This window comes from Mustela nigripes, unplaced genomic scaffold (assembly GCF_022355385.1).
Source record: "Mustela nigripes isolate SB6536 unplaced genomic scaffold, MUSNIG.SB6536 HiC_scaffold_20, whole genome shotgun sequence".
NCBI classification, from domain to species: domain Eukaryota; kingdom Metazoa; phylum Chordata; class Mammalia; order Carnivora; family Mustelidae; genus Mustela; species Mustela nigripes.
The window spans coordinates 164069-175795 of record NW_026739436.1 but is presented as its reverse complement, the minus strand read 5'-3'; the positions used below and the strand labels follow the sequence as shown (position 1 = coordinate 175795).

General features: G+C 40.5%; 1 protein-coding gene across 6 annotated transcripts in view; it reads left to right on the top strand.

Moving 5' to 3' along the window:
* LOC132008037 (histone demethylase UTY-like) overlaps window positions 1-11727 on the top strand; it is a 192547-nt gene that overhangs the window by 35566 nt on the left and 145254 nt on the right. For all 6 annotated transcript variants that reach the window (XM_059386438.1, XM_059386437.1, XM_059386436.1 and 3 more), the window contains exon 4: window positions 10478-10527. In XM_059386438.1, the coding sequence (XP_059242421.1) occupies window positions 10478-10527 (50 nt within the window). The remainder of the gene's footprint in view (window positions 1-10477; window positions 10528-11727) is intronic.

Here is an 11727-nt window from a genome sequence, read left to right as displayed (position 1 = left end):
ATTGCCCTAGCCCTGGAGTTTTGCAGTTCTCATTTCATCAGTAACATGGTCTTGGCTAGATGTTCTTGCTGATCTGGGGGAGGGACCCTTTGCTTTGATTCTCAAACATCTTTGCCCCAGGCAGCATGGCTGTGCCCTTGCCAGGCTAAGTAATCTGCTAGGATTTGCTCTCTGTAGCTTTCCTTCCCTGAAGGCTTTTCCACACAGCTTTTAGGATGAGAATGAAAATGGGGCCTCCTAGTCTCTCACCTCAGAGGAGCCCAGAGCTTGGGGTCCTACTTCTCAGTGAACCCTGAAAGAAAAGCAGTTAGTTATGATCACTTTTCTGTCTCTGGTCTCATCTGCACTCTGTATTCCCCTGGTCTGTAAGTGAGCGTTTCTGTCTCAGGCACACAGCCCTGTTTGAAGTCTCCAAACCCAAGAGGCTCCTGCAGCACTCTCCCCACCACTCCTTCTGTGGGAGGAAAGAGGGGTTCTCCCCTGTCCTGCCATTTGTTTGACCCCTACTTAAACAGCAGTGGCCCGCTGTGCTAGAAAACATGGTTTATGGCAACTGTGAGCTGAGAGCCCATTCGTCAGCTCACTCTTTTCACTCGGCTTCCCTGCTCCAATATGTGGGTGCTCTGATACAGTGAGGCACCTCACCGTCTTCCTGTGACCCTGATGATCCTGAGACCTCACTGTCCCAGCAATGGTTCCATCTCCCACTTAGTCAGCTGAGCAATATTCCTCACCAGAGCAGACTCATAAAAGTTGCAGTTTTGTGCTTTGCTGCTCTGTCACTTGGCTGACGGGGGCTCCTTCCCTCTGCCCCGTGGTCTCTCTTCCTATGTGTCATCTAAGATTCACTCCTCCACACCTCCTACCCTGCAGAAAATGATCGCTTTTCTGTTCATAGAGTTGCTGGTATTTTTTTCTTTGTTCTCCAGCTGAGTTTGTAGGTTTTCAGAATGGTTTCATAGCTATCTAGCTGAATTCCTGGGACCAGACGAGATTTAGGTCTGCTACTCCTCTGCCATCGTGGATTCTTGGGGGTGTAATTGTTATTGATACAGTCAGATTAATAGCTGCCATAATTGATATTTGTCTTTTTTTAAAAAATTTGTTTATTTACTTGTCACAAAGAGATCACAAGTAGGCAGAGAGGCAGGCAGAGAGAGGGGGAAGCAGGCTTCCTCTGAGCAGAGAGCCCAATGAGGGGCTCAATCCCAGGACCCCAAGATCATGACTTGAGCTGAAGGCAGAGGCTTAACCTGCTGAGCCATCCAGGCACCATGTTTTTTTGTCTTTATTGCCTTTATTCTTTGTTCTTATTTTTGTTTTCCATTCTTTTTCCTTTTCTGATTATAAATGATTGCATGTTTTCTGCTTTCTTACCAGTATTTTTTTTTTTTTTTTTTTTTGGACAGACAGAGATCACAAGTAGGCAGAGAGGCAGGCAGAGAGAGAGAGGGGAAAGCAGGCTCCCTGCTGAGCAGAGAACCCAATGCGGGGCTCGATCCCAGGACCCTGGGATCATGACCTGAGCTGAAGGCAGAGGCTTAACCCACTGAGCCACCCAGGCGCCCCATCTTACCAGTATTTTTTAAAACAGATTTTATTATTTGATAGAGACAGTGAGAGAGGGAATACCAGCAGGGGGAGTGGAAGAGGGAGAATCAAGCTGAACAGGGAGCTTGATGTGGGTCTTGAAACCAAGTCCCTGGGATCATGACCTTGCCGAAGGCAGACATTCAACAACTGAGCCACCCAGGCATCCCTCTTTAATTTTTAATTTTTTATTAACATAAAATGTATTATTAGCCCCAGGGGAACAAGTCTGTGAATCATTAAGCTTACACACTGCACAGCACTCACCATAGCACATACCATGCCCAGTGTCCAACCACTCTCCCCCTACTCCCCTCCACCCGGCAACGCTCAGTTTGTTTTGTGAGATTGAGAGTCTGTTACGGTTTGTCTCCCTATTCATCCCATCTTGTTTCGTTTTTTTCCCTTCCCTAACCCTCAAACCCCCCACGTTGCCTCTCCAATTCCTCATATCAGGGAGATCATATGATAATTCTCTTTCTCTGAATGACTGATTTTGCTCAGCATAGTACTCTCTAGTTCATCCACATCGTGGCAAATGGCAAGATTTCATTTTTGATGGCTGCATAATATTTCATTGTCTATATACACCACATCTTCTTTATTCATCCATCTGCTGATGGACATCTAGGTTCTTTCCATAGTTTGGCTATTGTTGACATGCTGCTATAAATATTGGGGTGCACGTGCCCCTTCGGATCACTACATTTGTATCTTTAGGCTAAACACCCAGTAGTGTAATTGCTGGGTCATATTGTAGCTCTAGTTTCAACTTCTTGAGGAACCTCCATGCTGCTTACCAGAGTGGTTGCACCAGCTTGCATTTCCACCAATAGTGTAGGAGGGTTCCCCTTTCTCCATATCCTTGCCAGCATCTGTGGTTTTCTGACTGGTTAATTTTAGCCATTCTGACTGGTGTGAAGTGGTATCTCATTATGGTTCTGATATGTATTTCCCTGATGGTGAGTGATGTGCAGCACTTTTTGATGTGTCTGTTGGCCATCTGGATGTCTTCTTTGCTTGTTTAAAATCCTCTGCCATTTCTTTTTCTTTTTTGAAGATTTTATTTATTTATTTGACAGAGAGAGATCACAAGTAGACAGAGAGGCAGGCGGGGGTGGGAGTGGGGGTGGGAAGCAGGCTCCCTGCTGAGCAGAGAGCCTGATGTGGGACTTTATCCCAGGACCCTGAGATCATGACCTGAGCCTAAGGCAGTGGCTTAACCCACTGAGCTACCCAGGCACCCACCTCTGCCATTTCTTTTTCTTTTTTTTTTTTTTAAGATTTTATTTATTTATTTATTTGACAGAGAGAAATCACAAGTAGGTGGACAGGCAGGCAGAGAGAGAGAGAGAGGGAAGCAGGTTCCCCGCTAAGCAGAGAGCCCGATGGGGGACTTGATCCCAGGACCCCGAGACCATGACCTGAGCCAAAGGCAGCGCGGCCTAACCCACTGAGCCACCCAGGCGCCCCCCTCTGCCATTTCGTAATTCGATTATTTGTTCTTTGGATGTTGAGTTTGATAAGTTTTTTATAGATTTTGGATACTAGCCAGGTGCCCCTCTTAACTACTTCTTAAAAATATGTTTTGAAATGTTTACCCTAGAGTAATCAATATAAGTTTAGAAGTAATTTCCATGTCAACTTTCAAATAATGCTTCATTGGACTGTGAGGCATGTTCTGGTAAAGTAATCTCAGTTCTTTTTCCTGTCCTGTGTGTCATGGATGACATTTCGTGTTTTATATATAGGTAGTCTCCAATTTACCCTGATTTTAGATTTTTTGTCTTTGTAATGGTACGAAAAATAATAAGCATTCAAATAGAAAGTGTATTTGAATTTTGAACTTGGATCTTTTCCCAGGCTAATGGTATATGGAAATGATGTGTTGTGTGTCTCTGAGCCAGTGGTCAGAGATTTTTGAGATTTTTTTTGGTTCAAAAAGGTGTTTTTATACAAGAATGGGGACAGGATCGGAGGGCAGAAAGAGCTGCACTGGGATTGTAAGTGACTGCTTATATACTCTCTAAATTGGGAGGGGGTAGAGATAAAGGGAGTTTCTAAAAGGATTGTCATATGTTAAAGAAGACTTAACAAGATCCTGGAGGTCTGGCTATTATCAAGCAAATGTTACTTTCTGCTTCTAGCAAAGCATTAATTTTAAGATAGTTGCTGGAGCTTCATGAGGAGGAGCTCTCTTTCTTAGGTGTTTGTTGGTGGGATGTAAGTTGTAAGGAAATATAATTTTATCTACGTTTCTTTTGCCTTTGTTCTTATCTTCAGTAAGATCCTTTCATGTGCCTCTGTGCCACAGCAGTTCTTACAAAATGATAACTTCTTTCTCTACTCAGTACCATTTACCAAATACAACACACAGCATTTGATGATGAGCAGGTAATTTATTCAGTGGCCAGAGAATGGGAGAAGAGGAACTCATGTTGTAAATGGACCTCCTTTTTATTTTTAAATTTTATTTATTTATTTGACAGAAAGAGCCACCGCGAGAGAGGGAACACAAGCAGGAGGAGTGGGAAAGGAGAAGCTGACTCCCTGCTGAGCAGGGGGCCTGAAGTGGGACTCCATCCTAGGACTCTGAGATCATGACCTGAGCTGAAAGCAGATGGTTAATGACTGAGCCACCCAGGCACCTTTTTGAATAGGTCTCATGGTTGGGGTTTGGGGTTAGCGTGACTTAGGGACTGGTATGGAAGCTGACCTAAGGTCATTACGGAGAGAAACAACTTGGGATTAGAATCAAAAGTGTGACCTCTTCTTCCCTTAAGTGGATACAATTTGGTTCTGTTATGTTAATGGTACTGTTATGTTACTGGTACATTTTTTTTTTTTTAAGATTTTATTTATTTATTTATTTGACAGAAATCACAAGTAGATGGAGAGGCAGGCAGAGAGAGACAGAGGGAAGCAGGCTCCCCGCTGAGCAGAGAGCCCGATGCGGGACTCGATCCTAGCACCCCGAGATCATGACCCGAGCTGAAGGCAGCGGCCCAATCCACTGAACCACCCAGGCGCCCCTGTTACTGGTACATTTTTATTACTACAGTTAGATGGTAATAATCTGGAGGAAGGTCATCAGGCATATGAATAGGATGAAACTGAAAAGTGGATAAACAAGTTTTTTTTTAAGTGTTTGGAGCTTGTCATTTCTGGCACCGGTTTCTGCTAAGTATCATATGTAGCAAGGATGGAAAACTTGGATTATTGTGGCTTGTTTGGAGCTTTTTTAAAAAATAAAAGTGAGTCTCTGGGGATACCTGGGTGTAAAAGACTTTAATTTCGGCTCAGGTCATGATCCTGGAGTCCAAGGCTCGAGTCTGCATCAGGTTCCCTCCTCAGTGGTGAGTCTGCTTTTCCCTCAGACCCTCCTGCCTCATGCTCTCATTCCTGTCTCTCAAATACACCTTCTTTTAAAAAAAAAAAAAAAAAAAAAAGTGAGTCTTATTCTAATAAGTCATGAGATCATGAGGGTAAACGTCCAGTATACCAACAACCTTTCTATACCCATGTAACGATTGCAATCATCTGTCTTTTCATTATGATGTTCAATAAATTATTTGAGGTATTCAGCACTTTGTTATAGATCCCATTTTTTTTTAAAGTGGCTCATGTCCCTGATATCATCAAGACCTGAGCTGAGATATAGATTGAAGACTTTATTAACTGAGCCACCAGGTACCCCTCACCTTTTTATTATAAAATAGGCATTTTGCCAGATTTTGTCCAACTTCATAAAGGCTATTGTGAGTGTTCTGAGCTCATGTAAGGTAGGCTTGGCTACGCTATTATGTATGGCAGTTGGTTATATTAAATGGGTTTTCCATTTATAATAGTTTTCAACTTACAGTGGGATTACTGAACATAACTCTAAGTTGAAAAAGATCTATTTTATGTATGTGTATATAGACATAAAAAACGTAATAAGAAACACAGGTTGATATTTTGAATGGTTAACTTTTACATCAGCTATTAAGAAAAATAGGTTTTAATTTTACATTTACTTATTTTCCTTTGTGATTTCTTCATGTAGTTTGGTGTTTTGGACTTGTATTTTCTTCTTTGTAAGAACTTCTTTAAAAAACATATACGTGTGTGTGTGTGTGTGTGTGTGTGTGTGTGTGTTTGGCAAGGCAGCTCTCTGTCAGCAATTTCCCTCATGTTTGCTTCTTTGACAAGGTATTTCCTCACTTTTTTTTTTTTTAAAGAGAGAGTGCACAAACATGCAAGCAAGGGGAAGTTTAGAGAAGGATATGGAAAAAGAATCCTAAGCAGGCCCCATGCGCACCTGGATCAACCCTGTAACCCTGAGATCTTGAGCCATCCATGTGTCCCTCCTTCACTTTTTTTAAGTGATAATTTTGCTTTAGGTTTGCTTTCCTCCCCACTCTCCCAGAATTTAAGTATTCTATTCCCATCTTCTGAGAGTTTGAATAATTTTTACCATTGCTTTTCTGTAGGAAAGGTGTTTTTACTCCCTCTAGTTTCTGAATTATTTTTAAAAAATCTTTTCAGGATGCCTGGGTGGCTCAGATGGTTAAGCATTTGCCTTTGGCTCAGGTCAAGATCCCAGGGTCCTGCTTGGATCAAATCCTGCATCGGGCTCCCTGCTCAGCAGAGAGTCTGCTTCTCCCTCTGCCTCTGCCTCTTCCCTTACATGTGCTCTCTCTCAAATGAATAAAGTCTTAAAAAAAATTATAATCTTTTAGTTTCTCTTGCTTAAAAATGATATTCCATCGGACATCTGGGTGGCTCAGTTGGATATCTACCTTCGGATCAGGTGCCATGGGATACTTCGGTGGTTCAGTTGGTTGGGCATCTGTGTTCGGGTCAGGTCGTGATCCCAGTGTCCTGGGATTGAGTCCCACATTGGGCTCTTGCTCAGCAGGGAGTTTGCTTGTCCCTTTCCTTCTGCCTCTACCCTCTGCTTGTGCTCTCTTGCTCTCTCTCTCCCTCTGTATATCTCAAAAAAATAAATAAAATCTTTAAAAAATAAAAGTAATATGCCTAAATTACTTTTACCTTTGGACATTTTTCCTCCTTGGTGTTCTCTTGAGCTTCCTGGATCTGGGATTTATTTGTCTGGCATTAATTTTGGGAGAAATTCTTTGTCTTTATTATTTGCAATAATTTCTTTTTTCTCACTGTTTTACCTTCTAGTAGGCTCGTTACACATTGTTCAATTTTTTTTTGGAGCCCCACAGTCCTCTTATCTCCCTCTCCCTGCAGCAGTTATTCCCCAGTTTTTGGTTTTTGAGGATTCTTTTGATAAATTCTTTATCTCCTGTATTCTTTCCCCACCTGTGTCCAGTCTACTAATAATCCCATTACAGGCATTTTATATTATTGTTACAGTGTTTTTGAAGTTTGGCATTTCTTCTTGATTGTTACCATTTCTGTCTTCTCTGGTTCCATTGCCCTTCTGTTCTTGCATACTCTTCTGTTTATGTACTAGTTATTTTTAGCATATTGTATTATTGAATTCCCAGTTTGATAAATCCCATATACTTTCCATTTTCCTTCTGATGCTTGTTTTTTTCAAATTGTGTTTTTGCCCTTAGTATGTCTTGTAAATTTTTTCTAAAATTTGGATTAGTATATTAATTAAAAAGAACTGCTATAAACAGTAATGTGGTAAATAGGGGGGCGGTGAGGGGATGTGTCTTATCAAGACAATGATTAGGTTTCACTCTTTAGTGAGCCTTTACTTTGTGAACTGAATTGAATTTTTCTGTTTCCCCACTTAGAATAAGAGGACTGGAGTGGGCTGGAGTTGGGTGTTTCTCTTAAAGTTTTGCTACTGTGACCTTTCCTACTAGAGCTGTTTGCTCTGGGCAGTGTATATATGCAATACAATATGACTCACTGTATTATGAATTTGGTTGTTTAGAGTTGTTTTAAAAATAGATCCTTTGGGGCGCCTGGGTGGCTCAGTGGGTTAAGCCGCTGCCTTCGGCTCAGGTCATGATCTCAGGGTCCTGGGATCGAGTCCCACATCGGGCTCTCTGCTCAGCGGGGAGCCTGCTTCCTCCTCTCTCTGTCTCTGCCTGCCTCTCTGCCTACTTGTGATCTCTCTCTGTCAAATAAATAAATAAAATCTTAAAAAAAGAAAAAAAATTAGATCCTTAAAAAAAAAAACAAACCCTTAATCATTTAGTCATTTCTTAGACATGAAATGTAGTGTATTAATAAGGATTCTTATATATACTCATTATTTCCAGAGCATTAAGTTTGCATACTTAAAAATTCTGATTTTTAAAATTTTATGGAAATATTTGAAAAAAGCAAGTTTAGGGTATGTGGTTGGGTTCGTCAGCTAAGTGTCTGCCTTTGGCTCATGTCATGACCCCAGGGTCCTGGAATTGAGTACCTCCTGGGGCTCTCTGCTCAGCTAGGAATCTGCTTCTTCTTGGTGCCTGACCCTGTCCATTGCTTCTTCTCTCTCTCAGCTATCTCAAATAATAGTAAAAAGCGAAGGAAGTAAGGAGCATGGAGCGGGGCGGGCGGGGCAAGTTTCCCTTTAGTTTTTTCTAAAACTAGAGCTTGAGCACACTTGTGCTTAATAGACCTTCACGGGTGTGTGAGGGTGGTGGAGAACCCGAAGCAAGCTCTACCCTGGGCTCCATCTCCCGACCCTCAGACCGTGGGCCTGAGCTGAAATCATGAGCCAAAATCAAGCGTCTGTTGCCCAGTTGTTGAGCCACCTAGGCCCTCCCATGGAAGGAATTTAGATAATATTTATAGTTCTATTGTGAAAAATGTCTAAAATCATAAAAATGTTTGTTTTAGATACGAAAATCATCAGCATATTACACTATGTACTAGCTCTTCTTCTGGTATACTACTGATAGGTCACTCTACTTGCACTTAGAGGGCAAGTAAAATGAGCTCATTCCTAACTGTTTTACTGTAAATGTTCCCCTTGAAGTAATTTAAGAAATAAATTTAGGGGCGCCTGGGTGGCTCAGTGAGTTAATAAACCTCTCCCTTCGGCTCAGGTCATGATCTCAGGGTTCTGGGATCGAGCTCCACGTCAAGCTTTCTGCTCAGTGGGGAGCCTGCTTCCTCCTCTCTCTGCCTGCCTTTCTGCCTACTTGTGAACTCTCTTTCCATCAAATAAATAAATAAAATGTTTTTAAAAAATTTAAAGACTTTCAGGTACTACTGAAAATGTCAGAATTTCCTGTGTTCTTTATATTTAAAATTTTTATTTTTTTTCAAGATTCATTTATTTGACAGTATAATAAGCTGAGGAGAAAGGCAGGAGGGAAAACTCCCCACTGAGCAGAGAGCTGGAGGTAGGCCTCTATTTCAAGACCCTGGGATGAGCAGATGGCAGTTGCTTAACCCACTGTGTTGCCTAGGTGCCCCTTTTTAATTTACTTTAATAAATTACTTTAGTGTTGCCATAAATTCTAACAAGTTTATGTCACATCTCTTTTACCTTTTTACCTTCTGTGCCCTTTTTTTTAGGGTTGGCAGGGAACAGCTTCAAGTGATCCCAAATCTTTTATAACTTCGGATGGTTTAGGGAGCACAGGAATAACCATTTTGAAATTAAATTGAAACTAGTGGTAGCCCAAGGTAATGTTGATTGTATTGATAAGGGAAACAAAAGTAATAGGCATAAAGCTTAAATTAAATCTCCTTATGGCTTGCAGCCCTCTGATACCTGAAACTGCAAAGTGTGACCTTCCTCAAGGAACTTGGGGCTGCTTTGGTACCTTCATGGTTATGGTTTTTTATTTTTCTTTCCATTTTTCATTTTTATTTTTTAAATATTTTATTTATTTATTTGACAGAGAGACACAGTGAGAAAGCTAACACAAGCAGGGGGAGTGAGAGAGGGAGAAGCAGGCTTCCCGCCAAACAGGGAGTCGGATATAGGGCTTGATTACATGACTCTAGGATCATGACCTGAGCTGACGGCAGATGTTTAATAACTGAGCCACCCAGGTGCCCCAGTGTTTATGTTTTATTAAAGAAAAAAGTCCCTTTATCTTCATAGCAGCTGACAGTCCCTCAAGGTCCTGAAAGTCTTCCTTCCATATTCCTTCTAGACTTATGCTATCTCTAATCCCCAGTAATTAAAAAGTATATAATCAGTCTCTCCTCACAATCCCACTGCAGCTCTTTGTGCCCATGGATCCTGTTCCCATGGTCATTTTTTTGGACCAAAAATATCAAGAATTCTTACCCATTTGCTCATAAACTCCAAACTGCCAAATTTCATCTGTTTCAATAGAAGCATGTGTGTATGTGCTTTTTATTTTCTTGGGAAGTGAATTGCATTTTTGAGGAAAAATTAGAAGATTTATTATAGTATATAATAGGCTTAGAAAATTACCATGAGATTTGTTCCATGAGGGAAACCAAAGTGACTGAAGTAATTGTCAAGACTGGACATCTATTTAAGCAAGGATAAAATCTGATAATGATTTTATATTATAATGATAATGATTGCCGGTAGATTGTTTATTTCTATTGTGTTCATAGATAATTTTATTGGTAGCCCATAAATAGTAAATTGTTTGCTATTTATATCATAGTGTGCTGAGATGTAGGCTAGAGGGGCAGCTTATTAAATTTTTAAAAAAATCTTTGGGGCACATGGGTGGCTCAGGGTTAAGCCTCTGCCTTTCTGCTCAGGTCATGATCCCCCAGGGTCCTGGGATTGAGCCCTGAATCAGGCTCCTTGCTCAGCAGGGAGCCTGCTTCCCTTCCTCCCTCTCTGCCTGCTGCTCTGCCTACTTGTGATCTCTCTATCTCTGTCAAGTGAATAAATAAGATCTTTATTAAAAAATTTTTAAATCTTTGTTGTGTGGATTTTCAAATGAGACAAAAAATTCACTAATAATTACTTTTCTTTTTTCAGCATTATCTGCATATCAGAGATACTACAGTTTACAGACTGATTACTGGAAGGTTAGTACACATTTCAGTGCCAGATGTTTTCTTATTTTGGGACAGATTATACAACATTGTAATTGCTAAGTAATTGGAAAGAAAAGATTATTTTATGTAGCTGTTTTGTGTTGAAGTATCTTGTTCCTCACTGGTATTTTTGTAACATATTCTTAGTAAAAGATACTAAGTGTGGTATTTTAATAACAAAGCAAAAGCAGGGAAACAAAATTACTAATCTTTTTTAAGTCCAGAGCTGGGAATAAATGAAGGATGGAGGATAGTTTTGTTGTTTTTTTTTCCCAAGGTGGGTGAACCAGGCTGCCTGCTAAGGAAAAGGTCCCTTATTTTTATATTTTCTTTGTGATGGGAACTCTGCAGAGAACTAAAATTATTTTAGAAGGTCTATTTATTTTTTTTTAAATTTTTTTAATTTTTAAAAAATATTTATTTATTTGACAGAGAGAGAGATCACAAGTAGGCAGAGAGGCAGGCAGGCAGAGAGAGGGGGAAGCAGGCTCCCTGCTGAGCAGAAAGCCCCATGTGGGGCTTGATCCCAGGACCCTGAGAACATGACCCGAGCGGAAGGCAGAGGCTTAACCCACTGAGCCACCCAGGTTCCCCTAGAAGGTCTATTTAAATGAAGAATTAGGTGTAAAGATAAATTATCCATTGTATCATATCAATTTAACCATATAAACCAGTAGGTTAATCATTCACAGCATATGTACTTCCAAGTATGGTATAGGAAGCTAAATAGATTGCTTTTCAACAATAGTCACCATAAAGGAGGCTGGGTGGCTCAGTCCAGTTGTTAAGTGGCTACCTTCTGCTTAGGTCACAATCCCAGAGTTCTGGGACTGAGCCTCAAATCCGGCTCTGCTTGGTGGAAGGTCTGCTTCTCCCTCTTCTGTTCCCACTGCTTGTGTTCCTCTCTTCTCTGTAAAATAAATAAAATCTTAAAAATAAAACAAAATACTAGCTGTCTTTATTTTATGCCATAATATAGATGTATTTTATAATACGTTATAAGCCATAATCTGTTTTAGGTATAACTGCCATGAGGGTTAGTTATAGGTAATGTGTGCATGAATGGGAAATTTTAGGGTATGCAAAATCAGTGTGTTGTTCTGTAATTTAAATAAAAATGGAATGGAAGGAAACAAAACTGAAGTCTACTTGAGCCATAAATATTCTTTTTTTTTTTTTTTTAAAGATTTT